Consider the following 21,127-nt stretch of genomic DNA (forward strand, 5'->3'; position numbering starts at 1 on the left):
CCCCTGATCATGGGCAGGCTCTCGGAGCAGCCCACCCGAGCCAGCAGCAGCAGCCCTGGGCAAGGAGGAGGCTGTGGCATGGGGCAGAGCCACAGGACACAGGGCTTTCTGCAGCTGGAGCCTGGTGTGTGCTGCTGCCTGGGAAAGGCAGGAGCCAAGGAAGGAAGGAGCATTAGAAATAAGAAACATCACAAATTTCATTTTCTACCTCGGAGCTGTGCATAGCATATGATGCTGACAGCCTGAATTCAAGAGGTGATAAGTAAAAGAAAAATGAGTAAAAATTAGTTGTTTTTCATTGAGCTGAATTTTTGGTTTTATTTGCATCTGCTGCTCAGGGTAATCAAGGCATTCCAGCCATTCTCATTTCTGCCTTCCCACTGCTGGGCAGCCAAAACCATGTTCTGCTTGAAATGGACCTGTAGATAAAAGAGCATGTTGTGTCCAGTACAGAGCTTCCTGCACCATTTTTGGTTACCCATAGTACAGCTGACATTTCTCAATAAGTTATAGGTACATTTTTCTCCTTATCCAGCTGCTGGTAAAAAAGCTAGCAAGAAAAAAATAAGTTCATACAGCTTTGCATCAAACATTGGTCTTTTCACAAAGTCCATGAAATTAAACTGTAATTAAACTGTATGATGCAAACCATGCCACTTGTCAGTCTGTTCCTGAGCTATAGACAACTGCTAAAATGCTGCAATAAATGTATATACCGTGAATTCAGTAGAGACAAAGTGAAGGAATGAGTAGTAGGTGGGATTCCCAGATTCTGACTTCCACTGCAATGTGATCAATTAATAACAAACTTTGATACAAAATCCTGAACAAAAGCAAACCAGATTTTTTTCCTTTTTCCACAAAATATAACTGAAGGGATCTTTGAGTGGATTGAATAGCTGAAAAACAGGGGAGACAGAGGTATGAAGGGCCTCAAAAGACCAAACTTATAACGGCCATTTATAGTTCGAATTAACTAATAAAAATATTTAAAATCTCTGCAAATCTCAAAAAAATCAAGATTTTAGAATGCCAATAATCTTGAAAATAAGGCAATTTTTAGAGATTTTTCTGTCAGGAAAAAGGCATGGGCAGAAACATTCTTAACAGAAAAACTTTTGATGATTCATAATTCCTTATAGTTGCTAATTTTGGAGTGAAAATTGCCATTTTCAACAATTGATGTACATTCTGTCTCGATGATCCCACTGATCATTGTTATATCAAGCTAAGTCAGCAGTACATTGCTTCTAGGTGAAAGAAAGCACATAAAAGTTTCATTTTTAATAACTGTTTTATGGCAACATTACCACATGTAGAGGAAAGCACATAACAGACTATTTCTAATGACAATTTTGAATCCAGTTCAGGAAAATTATGCATTTAAAGCAGACACTTAAGTACTGTGGAATTCATATGGACATGGTATAGCTAAATGATAATGGGCTAACTGAGTGTGAATCAAAGCAAAAAGATTTAGACCCTCTATGAATTTCTTTTTAGAGCACCCCAGTGCCTTGGAATGCCCTTGGTTTCACACATATGAAAGTTAAATGTATGCATGAATTGTCCCAGAATAAAAACATGTCCTGGGTATTTATGAAGAGTGACCCCAATTCCTTAACAGATTAGATAATTTACACCTAGAAATATTCTTAAATTATAATCTTCTACCAGTACATACTAGCAAAGGGATGATTCATTTCTTAGTCAAGGTAATGAGCGTCTGCCCTTTGCTGTTCAGAATATTGGATTAATAGGTAACTCTATGTTGATTATGAATTTTGATGCATTAATTTGCACACTGCTGCTAGGATGGCATTTAGCTGCAGATCTCATATCACATATTTATCACATGCTGGATACAACTTAATTCACTAGCAATCCACTCTCTGCACTTGTTTACAAAAATACATTAAGTATAATTATAACAACTTGCTTCAAATACAAGCGTGTGCTCAGAAAATAATAAGAATATAAATTTATATGTACTATTTTATTTCCAAATTCTGCATGTGATAAAAGATAAATCAGAAAAAACTTAATGAACAAAGCACTGCAAAGAACAGAGCTTTTCTTCATCTATAGAAGAATTTAGGCACTGCAAACACATGACAGCAGATCCATGTAGTGTGTTAATTTTGGATTTTAAAAAAAACGGAGAAAAGTTGGGATTTGGAGTCCTCTTTTTTACTGTGATTCTGACACAGTCTTTTGTAAGCATTTTTTAGTTTCTTTATCTATTATACTCAGTAAAATTAGGATGACAAAGCTCCTTTCAGCCACCTCTTTATGATTTTGTTGGTTTAGGTTGCAAGAACTGATCACTAGTATTACATGCAAAAAGTAGTAAACAATCCACATTTCACATGCAATGCCCCAGGAACAAAATTATTTATTCATCTCATTTGAACTGATACTTCCTTTCATGAGAGAAAAATTTGCAGAGGAAATGCATCTATGAGTAATTACATTCATTGCAACCAAAGGAAATCACACATACAAAGAATTAGACTTAAAATTGTTATACAACATTTTTGTGGTTTTGATATTTTCAAGACACTCAACACTGAGCTCAGGAAAATGTCATTAGTCTGTACTTTTTTATCCATTCTTTCTGACTTGATGTTGATTTAATTTTATCCCAGAGGCCCTATGAAATCCATTCAGCCACCCCCATTGATGAGATACTCAACATGTTCAAGATCGAAAGAGTTCACTACTCATCCGCATGGTGCAAGGGCATGATAGCACTACTGAAAAAGGTAAGAAAGCACAAATACCTTCTGTCCTCTGTTCTCTTCTCTTCCAGAAGCCTCTCCAGCACTGGAAAAGGCATCAGACAAACACACACATTGGGTAGTCAGCATCTCAAGGATAAGAGAGCAGAGCTTATCTCTAGGCTACTCTGAATGTGAGTGGTGTGGTATTTTCTCTTCAGAAGGTGCAGTGTTCTTAGGCTTAGACTCAGGCTTTTCATGGCTTCAAAAAAGTAAAAATTTTAAATTTCTTTTATTTTAAAGCTGATTCACTAGAGATAGTAAAAGTTTGGGGATCAGTAATTCCTCGTTTGTGCTCTGGCCTCATTTCCCCCCAGCTATGGATATGCAAGTGGGACAGGAAAGGAAGGACCACTCTGCCCTCTGAATTTCTGCTGCAGTTTCCAGACAGGGAGATTAGAAATTAGAATGGCTGTATTTCTTCCTGTCCCATGTTGCTATAGTTGCAACAACAAAAGTTGAGCCACTTTGCTGTAAACATCACTAGACCATGAGGCAGGGCTCTTTCTGAATGCATCCAACCCTAAAAATTGTTTTCTTCCTAAAATCCAAGTTTTTTGTTTGCTTTAATTGTCTGTCTACACCACAAAGATAATCTCTCTCTTTTAGGTATTTCAGATCATCAATATTGATACTTGAACAAGAAATATTTGTGAATGTCTGAATAGAGTAATAAAACACGTCTTTAGTAGCAATTAGCAATGTAGTCTTGAATAGATAGAGCAGTGAGGTGGATAATTTTAATTGCTTCCAGGATTCTCAATGTAACTGTATTTTCCAAAAAATTAAAGAGAAAATACAAATTGTTGGGTGGCATTGATCTGTGATGTTTCATTTTGTGAGGGCTCTTGTGTATTTGTAAGCAGACTTGTGTTGCTAATACATTTATACACTTCATGCCTGCAACAGCCATCTGGTGGCAATTAAACTGTACTCATATCCTGTGACTTATTACTTTTAATTTTTTTTCAAAATTGGGACTTCTAGCATCTGTTAGAAGATTCCCTAGCCATTTTCTTACCTAAAAATATGTATCATAAAATTCATGTATGTGATACATTTACTGTTCTATATGGCATGCAGTTCCTTAGAAAATGCCTTGTGCTTGATCACAGCTCCTCATTAAGGACCCAGAGTGTCGCCTTTCAAGCCTTGCAGACATCCAGAACTCTCCATACCTAGCTGATGTCAACTGGGATGCTGTTCTAGAGAAAGCTGTGACCCCAGGCTTTGTTCCTAACGTAAGTTGATATTCCAGGTGAACAGTGTTTGTAAATTCTGGCTTCAATTATCACTGCTGTTTTACTTGTTTATGCTTGTATTTATTGCTCTTCAGTGATTACTTTGGTTTCTGCTTTCATTTACTCAATCACAGCTAAGGGAAAATTTGTCCCATTTCAATAGATCACAACATAAACTAATTAACCTTGGCTCACTTTTTGTTCCTTTTCAAATAAAAGAAAACCTTTTCCAGACTTTGCATTTCAGCTGTTAGAGCAAATGATTGTCAGAGTTAACTCTGAGACAAAGAATACCAAGAAGACTGTTGTGGCTGTGAAAGTTAGACATTTGAATAATGTTTGGAAAACTTTTTAACACCAGAATGTTGTTACTTTTTCACTTAAAAAATAATAGTGTTTCAAAAGACTGACCTATTTTCTTTGTGACAGTTTCTTACAATCAAACATTCAGATTCTGTGAGGGAATCTGGTGGTTTCTTTTTTACTGTGGTCCCATTTTGTTGGTATTTTCTGGATATTTCCTTTTTGCTCATTTTCAAGTTAAATGTATTTGAGGGCCATGAATAAAAAGCAATGACTGTAGTGTTAATATGCTGCTTCACTTTTTTCAGCCATGTTGCGCTGTAATTGTTGTAGAAACAACATATTTGAAGCACACCAAGGTTTGTTTCTGGGTTTTTATATTATGCATATATTTTTATATCATGTAAGTAAAGATGAGGAAGGTGGAATGGGTGGACCCTGTCTTCATCCAGGTGCACATCAGAGTTCCTGATAAACATGATGGGGACAGGATCCAGCCCTTCAGAAGCTGAAGGTGAGAGAGCATTGCCTAATGGTAGCCAGGTGTGTTGCCAAGACACTGCTCTCTGTGATTGCTGGGCTCCTTGGCACCTGACCAGAGCCTTTCTGGAAGCAACATCCTGCAGGAGAAGACAGCTGTGGGTGTGCAAGCAGGCTGTCCCTCAGGGAACAGGGAGAAAGGACCAGGAACACAGCAGGTAACAAGCACACAGGAGAAGGGAAGGGCAGGCCCCTCTTACAGGCACTCTAGGGCAATGTTCATCTGTGGGGAAATTCCTTCCTTTCACTTTGTAGCTCAATCCTAGCGCAAGAGAGAAGCTGGAGAGGTGAATGTCATCTCTACCAGGCCATGACTCTTTCACTCTTACTTGATGCCCATGCAGCTGGAATAATTGCTGTGCCAGGCCAGGATTCTCTACACCCTCTCAGGTCACTGTCCTAAGCAAAGCAATGCAGAACAAAGCCCCTTCTTGGCCTCCATTCTCCTGGTGTGTGGATCTACAAGATGAGTGGAGACTGACTTTCCTTTTTTACTTTTTTTCAAGTTAGAGCTGCTCTTTGAGATATCAGAGGTGTGGACTTGCTTTGCAGGCAAAACTCAACCAATTATTTACTTCCTACTCCCAGCTAAAGGTTTAATCCACAACGGTCAGGATGTGGAAAACTTCACAACATAGTATTTTACAAGGGAGATCCAGCTCCCTGTACCCAAAGATACAACATAGGTGGAGTTCCAAGAGTTTCAGACTCTGCAAAGACAGCTTTTCTTTTCACATTTGGATTCACTTCATTTGTGTTTTGGCAGCATCTATAAAACTGAAGGAGAAATCTATAATATGTGAAGCAAAATAATATTCTTCATTTAAAGGGAAATAGGAGTAAAATGTTTCATTTACCTATCCAGATTAATCTGAAAGTCCCATTACAAGCTCTACCAGACTCTTCCATGAAGAGTCTGATATTGCAGGGCTTGTTCCACCTGGTTGATCAAGTGTGTCAGGAAAAGCAGTGAGGTGAGAACCAAAGTGTCTTTTCTAGCCCAACATTTCTTTTTATAGAAGCTTTGCTGTTTCATGAGACCAAGTTTGGTCACACATTTTCCAAGAACTTTCTCTTTGTAGACCAGCAAAACTTTCACTGATTAATTGAGGCCATACAACATAATATTTCTTGTTTTCCAGCCTTTGGTGAGAAGGTGAACTGGGGCCCCTGTGACCTCTGTTTTGAACCAGAGAGTTTTATAAATTTTGACAGCTTGCTTTGACTGTCAGGAGCTTGTCTGCCTTCTACAGCTAGGAGGGCACACAGGAGGCCCATGGGAGCAATGTCCCATAGCTTAATTTCTAACAGCTTAATTTGATTCCATAAACATAGTTCTTACTTAACTAGCACATGTGTTTCTTTATGGCTTAGTTAGTTTCTTCATTTTCAGCTTGGAGTCATAAATTGTTGTAGGGTTTCTTAAAATACAATTTGCTTTTATTTTTAAAGCTTTGGAATTAAAGTGATATATTTTTTAAGTACTCAATCAAATCTAAAAACTATGGATAAAAACCAAATATGTTCTACTAAAGCTGGCTGGATAATATACAGGAAAAGGCATCAGATATCTAAATAATTTGCTCTGACTATAGAGATTTTGCTAGGAATAAAAATGATGGAGTGATCTCTAAACCAAATGTTTCATGATGGAGTGATCTCTAAACCAAATGTTTCATTGTAGGACACCACAAATTATACAAGTAGTTTCTTATGTGATTTTGCTGCTTAGTGTCTTTGCTTGCTATAAATATCTGTCATTTATATATGACTTATTTTAGTACTTCCACCTTGACAGTGACAATGGTGTGATTGAAATCTCAGAAGTCCCAGAGGAAAATAGGTTGCTTTTAACATCTTCCACTACACAATTCAAATTGTTTGCAAATTTTCTGTGAAGGACTTTCTGGTATAACAAAGAATCTTAAAATTTGAGTCAAGCATCAGAAATTAGCATGGCATTTTTTAAATAAAGAATCCAAAATATTTAAGTAATATGTGTAATGGATAAGGAAAACCTCAATATAGTGGAAAGAGTAGAAAAAGAATAATAGATTAGAATGAAGCACCTGATTGGGAAAAGCCAGCAGTGATTCACCAAGGACAAATGGGATTTTCCAAACTTTATCATGACAAGGTAACCTGCTCAGTTGATATGGGGCAAGTGGTTCTCATTGTTTACCTGGATTTCTCTAAGGCTTTTGAAACAGTTTCCCACTGTGTCCTTTGTGAGAAATGTATGTGTTATGGTATAGAAAAGTGATCCATGTAATGGGTGGGAACTGGTGATGGGCTGCACCCGGGGGAGGTGGAAAAATCTCCTCCTCAAACAGGGAGCCTGTCACAAGTGGGGTCCCCCAGAGATCAATATTGGGTCCAACACTGCTTAAAACCCTACCAAATGATGTGGATCATGGGATCAAGTGTACCCTGAGGAAGTCCTCTGATGATACCAAAGTGAGTGAGAAAGTGGACACCTTGGAGAACTACCCTGCAGGAAGACCTCTGTAGGAGTGGGCTAACAAGAACCTTATGAAGTTCAGCAAGTGTAAGGTCATCAGCCTGGGAAAATATAGTCCAGGGTGGGATCTGTCCAGCTGAGGAACAGCTCCAGCAGCTCTGGAGGTCCAGGTGGACAGCAAGCTCAGTGTGGGTGACCAGGGTGCTGCCATGGCAAAGAAAGCCAAGGGGAGGTTGACTTGCATCAACAAGTGCATCACCAACAGAGACAAAGTCATTGCCCCACTCTATTCAGCACTTGCCAGGCCACACCTGAAATATTGTGTTCAGTTTTGGTCCCCACTACACAAAAAAGCTGTGGACAGGCTGGAGAGGGTCCAGAGAAGGGCCACAGAGGTGATCAGAGGAGTGAGAAATACGCCATAAGAGGAAAGTCTGAGAGAACAGGGCTTGTAGAGCCTTGAGAAAAGAAGGATTAAGGGAGACCTTATCACCATGTCCCACTACCTAAAGGTTAGCTACCAAGATGGAGACTCCCTTTTACAGGGAGTCACATGAAAAAGACAAGGGGTATTGGGTACAAGTAACTCCTGGGAAGATTCCAGTTGGACACAAGAGCAAAATTTTTCATAACAACAATCAGCCATTTCAAGAATCTATCCACAAAAACAGTGGAGTCTCTAAAACTCTTTGAAGATTCAGCTGGACAGGTTGCTGTGCCATCTTGTCCAGACTGGGGACTCTGGTTTTGCCCAGAAAAGTTGGACCAGATGATCCTTGAGATCCTTTCCAACCTGGGATTCTATAAAAGTGTGAACCCTTTTCTATATGACTGCTGCTAACCTAAGCAGGCCTGCTCCTTCCTTTGTTCTCATGGACAACATCTAAATAAATGAATCCACTGCAACACTTCAGCAAATCAGATTTCAGCAAGGTCTTAGAGGTACTCCCCAGCTCTTCTGCACTATTTCTGGTGTCACTACTACTCTACAGCACTAACTGATATTCTGATGAAGACCCTGGGCCAGATTAATCTCTCACAGGGTAACATTTGTCACTGTAGGAATATATCTGTTTATAACCAGGAAAGAATCTAACTCTTTATAATTGCTTTATAATATGATTTTTATCTTATCTCCTTTACTTAAACTTTGAGCATCACTTCAGGCCTAAAAAGACAGTTTTCATTTTACAGATGTAATTGAGGAGCTGTTCGTTATTACCGCTGTTAACACTTGCCAAGCAAATTAAAAAAACACAACAATGCTTCAAAGATTAACTTTGAATCCTTTTGTATCAGAAAGGAAGACTGAACTGTGATCCCACATTTGAACTTGAAGAAATGATTTTGGAGTCCAAGCCTCTCCATAAAAAGAAAAAGCGACTTGCCAAAAACAAATCCAAAGATGGAGCTAAGGAAACCTGCCCACTGGTAAGATGGGGACTGTGGCTGCAGTCAGTGGCATTTTGTTTACACTCTAATAGGCAAACACAGTTATGTTCAGCTTTATCATCTCTGAAAATATACTCAACCTCTCCATCTGTCATTTTATACATTGCATAAATCACCTCCAAAGCAAGATGAAAAGCAACCATTTATTTCAGTCAAATAGTAACAACATCTTTAAACTAGAATAATTTTTAAGATTATCACAGATGCTCATTTAAAGTATGAAAAACTGTTGCCAGTTGCGAAAAACACTTCCCACACATGCACAAATAGTTACAAAGAGTATTTATTTGCTACTACTACCCAAAATGAAAAGTATGCAGTGAAAAGGCTCGTTATTTATAAATATGTTAAAGCTGTCTCTTCCACTCTTGACTAATGTGTGCCATGTAGAAAGATGCATTGTATGAACAGTCAAGAGTACCGAGAAGATTAATAATAATTTCCAGACTTGAATTATCATCCCAGTGAGGTTTTATAAATTATGCTGCTACTCCTAATGATTTTGAATGTTCATGCAAGCTGTTCTTCCTAGAGCTATCAGATGTAAAAATCCTCAGGAATTCTTTGTGAAGAACTTCTTCCAAAAGAATGAGATTGATTGTGCTATCACAGCCCAATTTAATGAGTCTTCGAAATGCCTCTTGATAGCATTCATTCATAAGCATTTTGTTCAGTGTTGTTTGTGTTGTTGTGATTTTTGTCTATGATTCCTCATCTTTTTTAATCAACCTATTCATGCTGTTTTTTAAAGAACGTACACCTGCAGCAGTGCTTGGAAACCGTTAGGAAAGAATTCATCATATTCAACAGAGAGAAGTAAGTGCATTTCTTAATGCCTCTTTAGCATTCAGTACTAAAATTAAATTGAGAACTATTTTTTTTCTCACAGTGTAAGGGAAGGTGATTAATGATCACAGCAGCAGAGCCTAAAAGACTGGATTTCCATTGATTTCTTCCTCTTATAGTCTCTGGTGTGATGGTTTTGTAGTTCTTGCATCTCTGCAAGCAAGCAGAAGACCTTGTGATGAAAGTATGTTATGAATATGAGGTAAATGTTACTGGAACTCCCCAGAGAAACCATCAGTAATTAAGCAGAGGAATGCAATAAAAGGTACTACTTTTTCACAACTCAAACAAAACCAAGAGAACTCATAACTCATGAAATTTTAATGCTATGGACAGCACTGTTCTGACTTGGAAAAGCTGTTCATACTTACCCACTATTTAAAAAAAAAAAAGTGTATTCCAACATTAACTATCTCAACAAGGCTAAGTATTACACCTCTACCAAACATGAAGCAAGAACTTAAGAACTTCTAATCTCAGTGTCAGCCAGGGTTGACAGAAGCACAAGACTGATTCCCAAGGATATCAATAATCTTCCTGCTTCAATTAATGCACGGCCTTTCTCTTAATTATGGCCTCTGAGTCATTGTGGACCTGTTTGTATTAGCAGATACAAGTCATAACAATAGACTTTTTTGTGTCTTTGGTCAAATTATTGCATTTCATTCAAGTGTATTCCATGTTTTTATTTGATCTAATTATATATGCAAGCCTTTCTGATAGAGTTGTGAGATGTTAAAAATTAATTTAAAAGTTGTGACTATTTTATTTAATGCATACAGTGCAGGTAATTACTGTCTCTGTAATTAAAACTGAAAAGGAACTGTCAGCTTTGCACAGTTCATAGAATAGCACAAAGGAAATTATGCCACGATCTACCTTTCTTCCTGTTACAGAAATGTCTGTGGGACATTTCTGACTGATACAGACTGCTCACAGAAAATACAAGGCCTTAGAAAGAAAAGGAAGGTCCAGCAGATTCTTCATGTTATTTTGCATGATCTCTAGCACAAGAAAGCTGGTTTCTGTAAAAGCCATAAAGAAGAGAACCCAGACCAAGTCAGCCCATAGAAAGTTTCAAGAAGCATCTTGGTGGATTCCTTGAATCAGTTGACCTACTGAATGCTTGAACTTTGTAGTTTAACCCACAAAATTAAAAATTATTAAGATCATAGTAACAAGATTAGAAAAATATTACATTGGTTAATCAATTTAATGAGTTTCCTAGAAGCTGTTCATACAAGTAATTAATTTCCAGGTATTAGTCTCCCACCTACCCTAGAGTCATATATGAGGCATATCCAATATGCAGCAATTTTTGGAAGTTAGAACACCAGATTTTGTAAGACACTCAAAATCTCATTGGTGCGTTCACTACCTTGAACAATGTTTCTTGTCATGGTTTTACTGCGTTATTCTTGAATCTTTTTATGCATAGAAATTTTTTTCATTTGTTTCATATTGCACAACTACAGTAACAACACAAGCTATAAAGAACTCTGAGAGGCTGATGAGAAATCAAGTTTAAATGGAGTACAAGCAAAATGGAAGCAAAAGGTAAAGCACATGCACTTCAACCAGAAAAGCATGTGTTTTGGTCATTGCTTGATTGGCTTTGACAAGGTAAAGGAAGAAAATTTAGTTTAGACCTATAAAAGATCCTGCATTGTCTAAAGCCAGATCACAACCATTTCTCTTTTCAATTGCATCATAGCTTAAGAAAGACATGGAGAGACTTCTGTAATATTTTTCAAGGAAAAAAATGTTAAGAAGGGGGGAAGCAGATGTCAAATGTTTGAAGTGCAAAGTGAATTCAAGTTAATGAGAACAAAACAGGAGCAGTGGCAAGCAGACATGCCATCATACCAGAAGCTACACGGCATACACCAGAGGAACTCAGGGTGGGTTTCCTCAGACCGTCTGTGCCCTCAGGACTGGATGTACAAGCTGAGGCTGTGCTTACATGTGTTTCCAAAGCCACATGGCCCATCAACTTCTTAGGAATAGCTGAAGATGCTGAAAGATGTGAACCATTTCTTCCTACAAATATAATACATATTAGAATGTGATTGTATCATTAGGTGAGGTGCCAATCCCAAACAGGGCTTTAAGTCACTCTCAGATTAAAGCAGCCAGATGTTTTGATATTCTTCCATGTTCTTCTACACAGAAACTGTTGAAAGTATCTGTGTATTTCCTTAGATCTTCATTATATTCAGCAGCAAAAATCTACATTTTATTGTCACTTAAGCCTTCTGCTCAGTTTACTTCAGTGTCACAGAACACTACATAAATACTAATAAAGGATGGGAAAAAAATAGCATGTGTTTCAAGGGAAAAAAATGAGACTCCCCATACTACAAGGATGCAAGGAAAAAATCCAGATGCTTCTAACTGAGCAACATTAGTCAGGTATTAATACATAGGTAATTTTGTGGTGCTAGCCATCACAGTTACCACAACATCTTTCAATTCAATAATTGTAAAATATCTGCTATTAAAAGCAAAATCTGATATTTTTGAATGCCTTGCTGGCAGCTCTACACGGTGCCTCTTTTCTACTGTGTGTCTTTCATCCTGCAACAGACACTGCAAATCTTGCAACGTGTCATCCTTGCTTTCTTCTCAAGAAGCTCAGGAGACTATCAGAAACTCTTAGATTGTAGGCAAGAGGAGCAGGGGCAGGCAGGGAAAAGGCCCACTATGCTAAAAAGAATTTAAACACAGTGAAAGAGACTGAAGTATGTTAAAAGTTTTGGTTAATGAAGACAAAGACAGAATGTGCACATTTATTCTGTTGCTTTCTGTATTTAAGTAATGGAAAACTGGTATTTGTAGGAATGTTTTAAGCAAGGGTTTTATGGACAAAGACATGAAGTTAGTGATTGTCAGCAGTGGGTAAAAAGTTAGATTTGTGTCCCTTACACAATCCTGATTAGAGGGCATCTTCTGTTGAATATTTCAGTGGATGTGAGCTACAAATTAAAATATCTCTGTGTGTGTGTGTGTGTGTGTGTGTGTTGATGTGACATGGGGGTATGGAATCTGTCCACAGTGACATTATCTTCCAGTACCTACAAGAGAGGGGCACACATTGCCCTGATCCAAAGTAAAATAACATAGGAAAATCCTTTTGCAGGATTTGTTTTCTGTTGTTAAAAGTGTCAGTGTAGTCTCTTAGTTTTAAACACATAAACTAAATAAACTCTGATATACAAATGACACTGATTAGCTTGAAAATAGTATCTAAAGTAGTTTTCAGGGATCTGTTTGGCTCCTGTTTGTGGCAAAATAACTAGTTTTTTAATTTCATTTCTGTATATAGATTTTTTTTTAATATCCAGAAACGCAGCACCAAACATTTTCCAGTATCTTAATGTGTATTTCCATAGACTTGCCAGCAATTTTTCCAGAATTTGCTATAATTTATTTTTCCAGAATTTAATATAATTTATAAGTATTTGATATAATTTAGATAAATGTAGGCTACATTTTCAAGTTTTCTTTTTTTAATTTTGTGTGTGTGTCTGTGGTGTGGGAGATTGTGCAGATAAAACCACATTGTTTGCTTGTAGCTTTATTAAAAAGCTGAGCAGAGATTATTTTGCCATTTTTGTGCTGTTATCACTAAACAGATCTTCACAAAGAACTACATCTCTTTATGAATATCCAAAATCTGGAATGACCAGAAATTAAGAAAAAGACCCAATATTTGCATGTAATGAAATAATATTTCTTACCCTTTATGGTCCTGAGTCTCTTCTTCGCCCTGAAAGATGCCTTTAAGATTGCAGATGTGAGAAATCAAAGAGAAGAAAACACAAGAAATATTTGCTTATCAGGCAGAATAATCTTTCAGTTAGATGCTTCACAAACTTAATCAAAATTATCAGCCTGCTAAAGAAAGCAAAATCAAACATCCACATTTTACTGTCTAGAATATGTATTTCATATATCCAATGTACATGAAAATGGGTTAGAATTCTGCAAAACTATTTTAACAAATGCAATGAACTGATTAGGAAAAGATCCATGTTTTTAATAATTCCAGTAAAAACTTTCAAAACATTCCTAGTGATTTTGAATTTGGAGGTTTTTAACTTAATACTACTATGCTGCAATAGCATTGTTATGATATTCAGCTGTCTTGTTCCCACTGATCTGAACAGATTTGTCTCTGCCCTAAGTACTGATACACCTTATTCCTCTTTTCAGTATTTATTCAATGCTAGCACACTAAAAAATGTGCCACAGATTGAAGCACATTACTCTGTCTTTTCCTGCTATCATTCCTTCCATTTGAGCATATCTAGTTCTCTCATAAATGATCCTGAACAGCTTGAGGTGAACAGACAGCTCTCTGTTCCCAGAATAAACACCAAAAACTTGAGGGAGCATATTTTAAGCTTACTATAATACTTAAAATCCTCTTGTCTTATTTTTTCCATATCATAGAGGAAAAGCTTACTTAATATTCTCTGCATTATTTATAAGATGAAATTTATTATGTCTCTTATTTTAGTTCATTTTCTTTCCTTTTAATTGTCTTTTAAGATTCAAATCCAGAGTCCCTGAGTACTCCCTTTCATTTCAGTTTGATTGAAATTGAATATTCATAATGATTTGCAGTGTAATTCATTGAACGTATTTTTCTAAATATGTATTTTATGTCTCTTAGTGTCTCTGGAGATATTTATCATAATCCTTCAAATATCCGAATGCTTTTTGGATGAGGCTGCAGTCCTTTTCTTGCCCCTTCTGCTGACCTTAATTCAGTTCAAATCCATTTCTTTCTGAGCATTTCTAGAGGTTACACTGCTCTTCACTGAACCTTTCTTCTCCCTTTTATAATGGATCTGTCTGCTTTTGGAGATTGCTCTTACAATTGGAAAGATGCTTTTCTGAATGTGATGATTGAACCTGGTTGGTGTTTGGGCAGTAATAACTGTTGCTTGCCCACAGAAGCCCTTTCACTTCTGCCTCTGATTCCTGCTTGTCATTACTGGTTTAGAATTACCAATGCAAATGTCACTCTCTTCTTAGTGAGCCAAGCTACCTAAAAGTTTGAGCATAACAGTCCCAAACTGGTAATTTTTCTATAGGTACACCTTCAAATTCACTTTTTTTGGAGAAAGGAGTGGTCATACAAATGCCCTTGTTTCTCTTGTTGATGTGTTCTCTTCACTGTTTCATGGAGGGGAAAAAAAAATTACAAGGGTAACCAGTATCTGGAAGCTCGTTGTAAAAGTCTTCCAGGAAAACTGGTCAAAGTGCTCCCAAACAAGTGCTGACATCACTATAATGGCTGCACTCCACCATCCAGCTTTGGGAATGAAAGTTGCATGGGGGTGCATCTGTCAGCACATTCTCCACCTTGAAATGTGGTCCTGGAAGGATCAGGATAACAGATAAATCCTCAGCACTGGAGGCCAGAAATGAGTTTCTATTCACAGAAAACTAAACACAAATACAACTCATAAAAACTAATTGGCAGTCAATTCACAGGCAGAGGAAAGAGGAGTCTTCATTTGTACATCTCAGATTTTGGAGGGGAAGCACAGCTGTATAATTCTGAGTACCAATTTTTTTTTAAGCAGGTTACATGGGACAAATCATATCTGTGATAAATAAAGGCTGCATAACAAGTCATGACTGTTCCATTGCCATAGGGAATTACCTCCATGAGGTAATTACCTTCATCTCTCTTTATGTCCCACACTAACATAAATTTTCACTTGGTATGAGTCTCCATAAACTGAGTCATGAAGACTGAACTCCTTGTCCTGTTTTAAGACAGCAATTTGTGCCCAGTTGCTGAAGCAATGCAGAAACAAGCCAGTAATGAGATAAAATGAGATAACATTATTACTGCCAGTCACTCTGATGTCCATGTGTCTGTTGCACACATTCATAGACGAGTTGGAAAGCAAAGTGAATGCTGAGGTCACAAAGTTCACTTATGATACCAGAGTAGTCACAACTAAATGTGAGTGAAAAGAGCTGCAGCAGATAATGATAGTCATGGTTCTGAGTTAAAGACAATGGCAGCTCAAATGGGTGAGAAAATGGCAGCTCAAATTCAGTACTGATAAATGCAAATACAGTCAGAAGAAGAAAATCTAAATTTTATATTTAGGATAATAGACTCAAAATTAGCTTCAGTTATGAAGGAGGGAGAGTTTGAAAAGACTGTGGATAGCACAATGGTTAGGGGAAGACTGAAAGATATATATATATGTTCCTGCAAAAACCAGCCACAGATAAATGTATGTTCAATACATACACCTGCATCTTCCATTCTGTGTACAGCTCTGCTTCCTTATCTCAAAAAGGTTAAAAAGGACTTAGAAAGTTTTCAAGAAAAACAGGATTGGCCAGGAGGGTGACATGGGTCATGTTGAAGGATTAAATAAACTTGAACTAATTTAAACTCAGAGAAGAGGCAACTGAAAAGAGAGAAATAGGATAAATAATAACATGTTCTGAAACTTATTGAGAAGATGACTAAGCAATGATTATTCACTCTTTGTGGTAACCAAGGTCACAAAGTTATCAGGCAGCAGGTTAATAAGAAAATCAACCATGCTTTTTTGTGAAATGCAGTATGTTGCTGAGTGGTGATTTGGATGTTAAACATAGAAAAAGATTCAGAAGAGGATTAGAGAAATTCATGGGAAAAAATCCATCAAGGTCCTTGAGATATGAGGCTTCTGATGCAGTCATTGTTTCAGGAAATCTGGAAATGTCAGAAGCAAGGGGAATATACCACAGCAGACATTTGTCTCCACTCAGCCTATTGGTCAACATCCTGCACAAGTGTCTGGGCCACTGTGAGAGGGGGGAATCTCTGTTAGGAGGGATTGCTGGGCATGTGCATTTATGGCTTCTCACAGCTTCCAAGGTTTCCATTTTCATATAGTCGTCACAATAGCACAAGGGTTGAACAGTAAAATATACATATTTATGCATACAAGTATGCATATATTGTATATATGAAGGTATGCATGTATATATATCTGTGTGTGTGTGTGTGTGTGTGTATATATGTATGTATGTCTGTATATATATATCTCTAACCTTTTGGAAATAGGAAAAGAAATGCAGACTTAGGTCAGTAAGAGATTTAGGTAAGATTCAGACTGTCCATTGCTGTGTTCCAGGACACATCCCCCATCCTTTGGGGAGACCTCCCATTTGGAGGTGATTTTCCTGTGTCTCTCCTGGGGCTCAGTTCATGCTCCTGTTGTGGGGGCACCTCTCTGACTGACCTGGGCACGTGCTGTTCAGTGGAGTGGCTTCTGCAGAACCCTGTGGTGGGCACCACCTTTCCCACACCTTGTGCAGGGGTTTGGTGATTCACTGAAGGCTGCAAATTGTGCTGTGCAATCACAAGTGAACTCCTGGCTCAGTCTCCTTTTGGGGAGTCCCCCCTACAGGGAATGAAGGACCTGCACAGCTGATCAGACTCCTTGTGGAGTTAAGTTTGGGACTGGAACAGAGAAATCGTGCATAAAAAATAGCTGAGGAAGGATGAGCCTGCAGAGAGGTCAGTGCAGGCTGTGGCTGTTCCCTGGCAACTCCCAGCCTTTAGTTCCTGGAAGTTGGTGCTGTGAGAAGGGCAGGGCTGAACCTGCTTGCTCCCAGATGCATATGCCAGCCTGAGAATGTTTATTGTCAGGTCTAATAATCAGGCTGAGCCAGACTGACTTTAGGGGTGTGTTGGCTCTGTCTGGGTGCCAGGTGCCCACCAAAGTCACTCAATCATGGCCCTCCTCAGCTGGGCAGGGGAAAGAAAATACAACAAAAGGCTCATGGGTTGAGGAAAGGACAGGGAGAGGGAGATCACTCGCCAGTTACTGTCGTGGGCAAAACAGGCTCAGCTTGGGGAAGGTTAATTCAATTTATTGCCAATAACTAAAAGACCACGATAGTAATAAATAAACCCCAAACCTTAAATCCACCTTCCCTCTATGCCTCCCTTCTTCCTGGGCTCAAGTTCACTCCCAAAACCTCTGTCTCCTCCATGACAGGGGCACATGGGGATGGGGAATGCAGCCAGTTCACTGCATGTTGTCTCTGCTGCTGCTTCCTCCTCACATTCTTCCCCTGCTCCAGTGTGAGTTTCCTCACACAGACTGCATTTCTTCATGAACTGCTACAGAGTGGGTCCCTTGACCTCCCTGTGATCTATCCATCTATCCATTAGCTGAACAAAAGGGTGAGCCTACACCCTGCAGGATACCAAGGCAGGCTAGGAAATTAATGTCTTTTTTAAAAAAATGATGGTTGGCCCACGCTGCTGACTCTGCCCTGGTCTGCCCCAGGCTTCCTCTGGCACAGAGCAGGATTGTGCCTTCCTTGTTTACTCAGAAATGCTTAGAAAATTCATACACTTTTCAGTGATTTCTGTTTTCCTGAAAAGACTTCTGAGATCACTCTGTGCTGAGGCTGAAGAAAAGAAAAGCCCACTATAAACTCTCCCATGCTTTCTTATCCTCTGCTAGGTTTAAAGTGGGAATTTAATAAACAAACCAAAAAAGAAATTAGCTATATACAGCTGTCTTTTGAGATAGTTATAATTAGCTATATAATTACTTAGTTAAATTAATTAGATCTCCATGGTTGAGATTCTTTTGAATCCTTCCTCATTTAAAAAGTGTTTAACTCTCCTTCTTTCATTTCTACTCCTTTTTTTCCCTGCATTTTCCACCTTCACTGTTGTTTTCTACCTGTTTTTCAAGGTAGTCTTCCATGCTGCTCTATTGTTAATGTGGTTCCTGGAATAATTTTTCCCAGGCCAAAATGACTCTCTGAAGCAAATCCCTTCATGTTTCAGGGGTCATCATAGACCAAAGGCTGCCCAAGAAGCAGCTGGAATACACCAGCTCTGGTTGCAGATTAGAGATCAGCCAGGAGGATGTGAGGCAGTCTGTGCCACTCACTCAGCTCCCAGGCATTGATCCCTACCTAAAATGCAGGAATTAGATTCCCATGCAGTGCTCTGTTTGCTGCCTGTCATGAGAGCCCTCCCAGACACAACTGGGCAATAGGAAATGGGTGAATAATTTGTCAGATGTTCAGGTTAGCAGGTAACCTAAGCAGGATTAAAAACTATTTCTGCTATATGTTGTTATGAAGTTAAAGCACACGTTTTCAAATTGGAGGATTTCATTGTATTTGGACAAACTTGACTCTGTTCCTTAAGATTTACACTGAGCAAAGTTACTATTTTCTTCTTTATGAATGAAAGTGTAAATTAAGCAAATTGTCTGAATTTCTGATCAACTCATAGGCTCATTTTTGCTAACTTTTTTTTAAAAAAGAGGCAAATCTGGAAATTTTCAGTGCTTTATGACAAATTTTATGGCTACTTTGTTTTGAAAAGTACAAATACTCTTCCCAAGATGCTTATTCAGTTAAAAATACCTTGATCGGAATCCCTTGCTCACTTCTTCCTTTTTTATTTCACCTTTTCACTGAAAGATATAGTTGAATAAAAACCTGGCACAAGAGAACTAGTGAGCAGAAAAAAGGAAATATAAGAGAAAAAGTGACACTCATTTACAATTATAAAACACTGTCAGCTTCTTCCATTCTCACAGAAATAGAATACAGCAAGGACCAATTTATAAGAGAAACCTTAAAACATGCAGGCAGAAAAGTATTAAGTGACTGTGTATCAAAGTCCATTCTTATTCTTTACAGAGGAAAGCAGATGACAAGCCAAGCTGCTCATTGTCCCAGAAGCCATGCTCCACTATCAGTATTTCCACAATCATTGCCTGCAGTCAATATTAAAATGATGGCAGAAAAATAATGGGTGATGTTTTCAAAGTGGAGTGTGAGATGCATGAGAATACAGCCCATTATTTTTGAAAAGAGATGTGTGCACTCCAGGACCTACATTTTACTGCCAAACCCTTGCCCTGTTTTTGCAGTGTCTGCTTTACTGAAGTGCATGAGCTGCTATAAAGGTTAGACAGGGGTTTTATAAATGATCAGGTTTTGCATGATTTTGGAGAAGTGACTCTTCTTCTGGCAAAAACATGAGAGATCATGGGTGCTGTGAACATTTATCCTCAGTGCCAAGCCAAGGGAAGAGTCCTTTTGGGCCTGCTGGGTGAGCTGATGCAGAAAATGAGCTGGTATGACCAACATCATTAATTTCCACCTGTCAACCACCCACTTACCACTGAACACTTATTATTTAGGACTGAAAACCAAAACTTATCCCTTTTCATGAGGGATATACCAACATGTACCGTTCAAACTACCCAGCAGCTTTGTGGTTATAATTTTTATCACACCCAGTGTGAGTCCTTTTGAATCCTCACCGTCCAAATATTTCTGGTCTTTCTAGAACACGTTTTTCTGCATAATGCCACTTAAAAATGTGAGTAACACAGAGATATAGTCTGTACTTGTTCCACAATAAGGAAATCTTATTGCCGCGGTTAGACTCCAAAGTCCCATTAAGTTTTCCTTTTTATACCTTTTGACTGGAAATAATGGAGATGGATGGGGATATAGTCTGTGGAGCTCCAGACTGCCACAAATGTTACAAACTACTTGGGCTAAGCATTTCATATTTCTTTTGTGTGGAACTAAGCCTTGAAGCCAGTTTCAATAACCAGCTGCTAACAACTTCAATTTCCTTAGGAAGCAATTTCTGGACCATTTGGTAAAAGTGCTTAGTTATCAATCAAACAAATTAGTTGTGTTCAGGGACAGGCAGTGGTGGTGTGGGAATAGTTAAAGAGTCACCAGCTTGAGGAAGAAATTGTGCTGACCTGTTGTGATGTATTCATCCAGGCATTTTCTTGGTTCTGTTTGTACACAAATTTGGATGCATCAATACCACACAGAATAAAAATTAAAATTAGAAACAAACAGTGGGAAAGAGCAGTGGTTACCAAACTGACACCTTGCCTGCCCTCAGTGCCAAGAAATCTCTCACTCCATCCTTGGCTATCTTAGCAACTTGCTCCCATCTTGGCTGGACATGCTGGGTGTCCCCAGCTCCGGCAGGATCCCTGTGAGACATTGTTACTGTGGGGATCTTCTTACTTTGTGGAGTCCCTCTACAGAATTACACCACCCTGTAAAAACTATTTGGATGAAAGTTTTTCAGCATGACAATATCCAGCAATTTTAGTTATATAGCACAACTTCCAGGTTTCTATTTTCTATGGCTGGGATACAAAAAATAGTGTCTGTCTCTGTCCTTTTTCCAGCTTCTTTTAAGTCCTTCACAAAATGTCATTGATAGATCTTTTCTATTGAGAATGAAAAGTTTCTAGTGCTATGTTATTTGCCAGCTAATTCTAAAAATATGGGATTTGGACATTAGGACATTTACTGCTTTTTAAAAAGTCCCCTTGTGACTTCTGCATCTGTGGTCCAGTAGCCAAAACACATGACATGGTCAGAGACATGTAGATTAAATAGTTCCTTCCTGAGCACAGTTATCCCTCATGGCAGATCAGTCGTTTTTTTTCCTCTAA

The 21,127-nt window shown here is 38.3% G+C and overlaps 1 protein-coding gene across 2 annotated transcripts in view; it reads left to right on the plus strand.

Moving 5' to 3' along the window:
• STK32B (serine/threonine kinase 32B) overlaps positions 1-21,127 on the plus strand; it is a 157,964-nt gene that overhangs the window by 130,181 nt on the left and 6,656 nt on the right. The window contains exons 8-11 of one of the 2 annotated variants that reach the window (XM_036382792.2): positions 2,649-2,765; positions 3,896-4,021; positions 8,625-8,756; positions 9,529-9,593. In XM_036382792.2, coding sequence (XP_036238685.1) covers positions 2,649-2,765; positions 3,896-4,021; positions 8,625-8,756; positions 9,529-9,593 — 440 coding nt within the window. The remainder of the gene's footprint in view (positions 1-2,648; positions 2,766-3,895; positions 4,022-8,624; positions 8,757-9,528; positions 9,594-21,127) is intronic. The other variant, XM_036382793.2, reaches the window with a different exon arrangement.

Source organism: Molothrus ater, chromosome 4 (genome assembly GCF_012460135.2).
Source record: "Molothrus ater isolate BHLD 08-10-18 breed brown headed cowbird chromosome 4, BPBGC_Mater_1.1, whole genome shotgun sequence".
In the NCBI taxonomy this organism is placed as follows: domain Eukaryota; kingdom Metazoa; phylum Chordata; class Aves; order Passeriformes; family Icteridae; genus Molothrus; species Molothrus ater.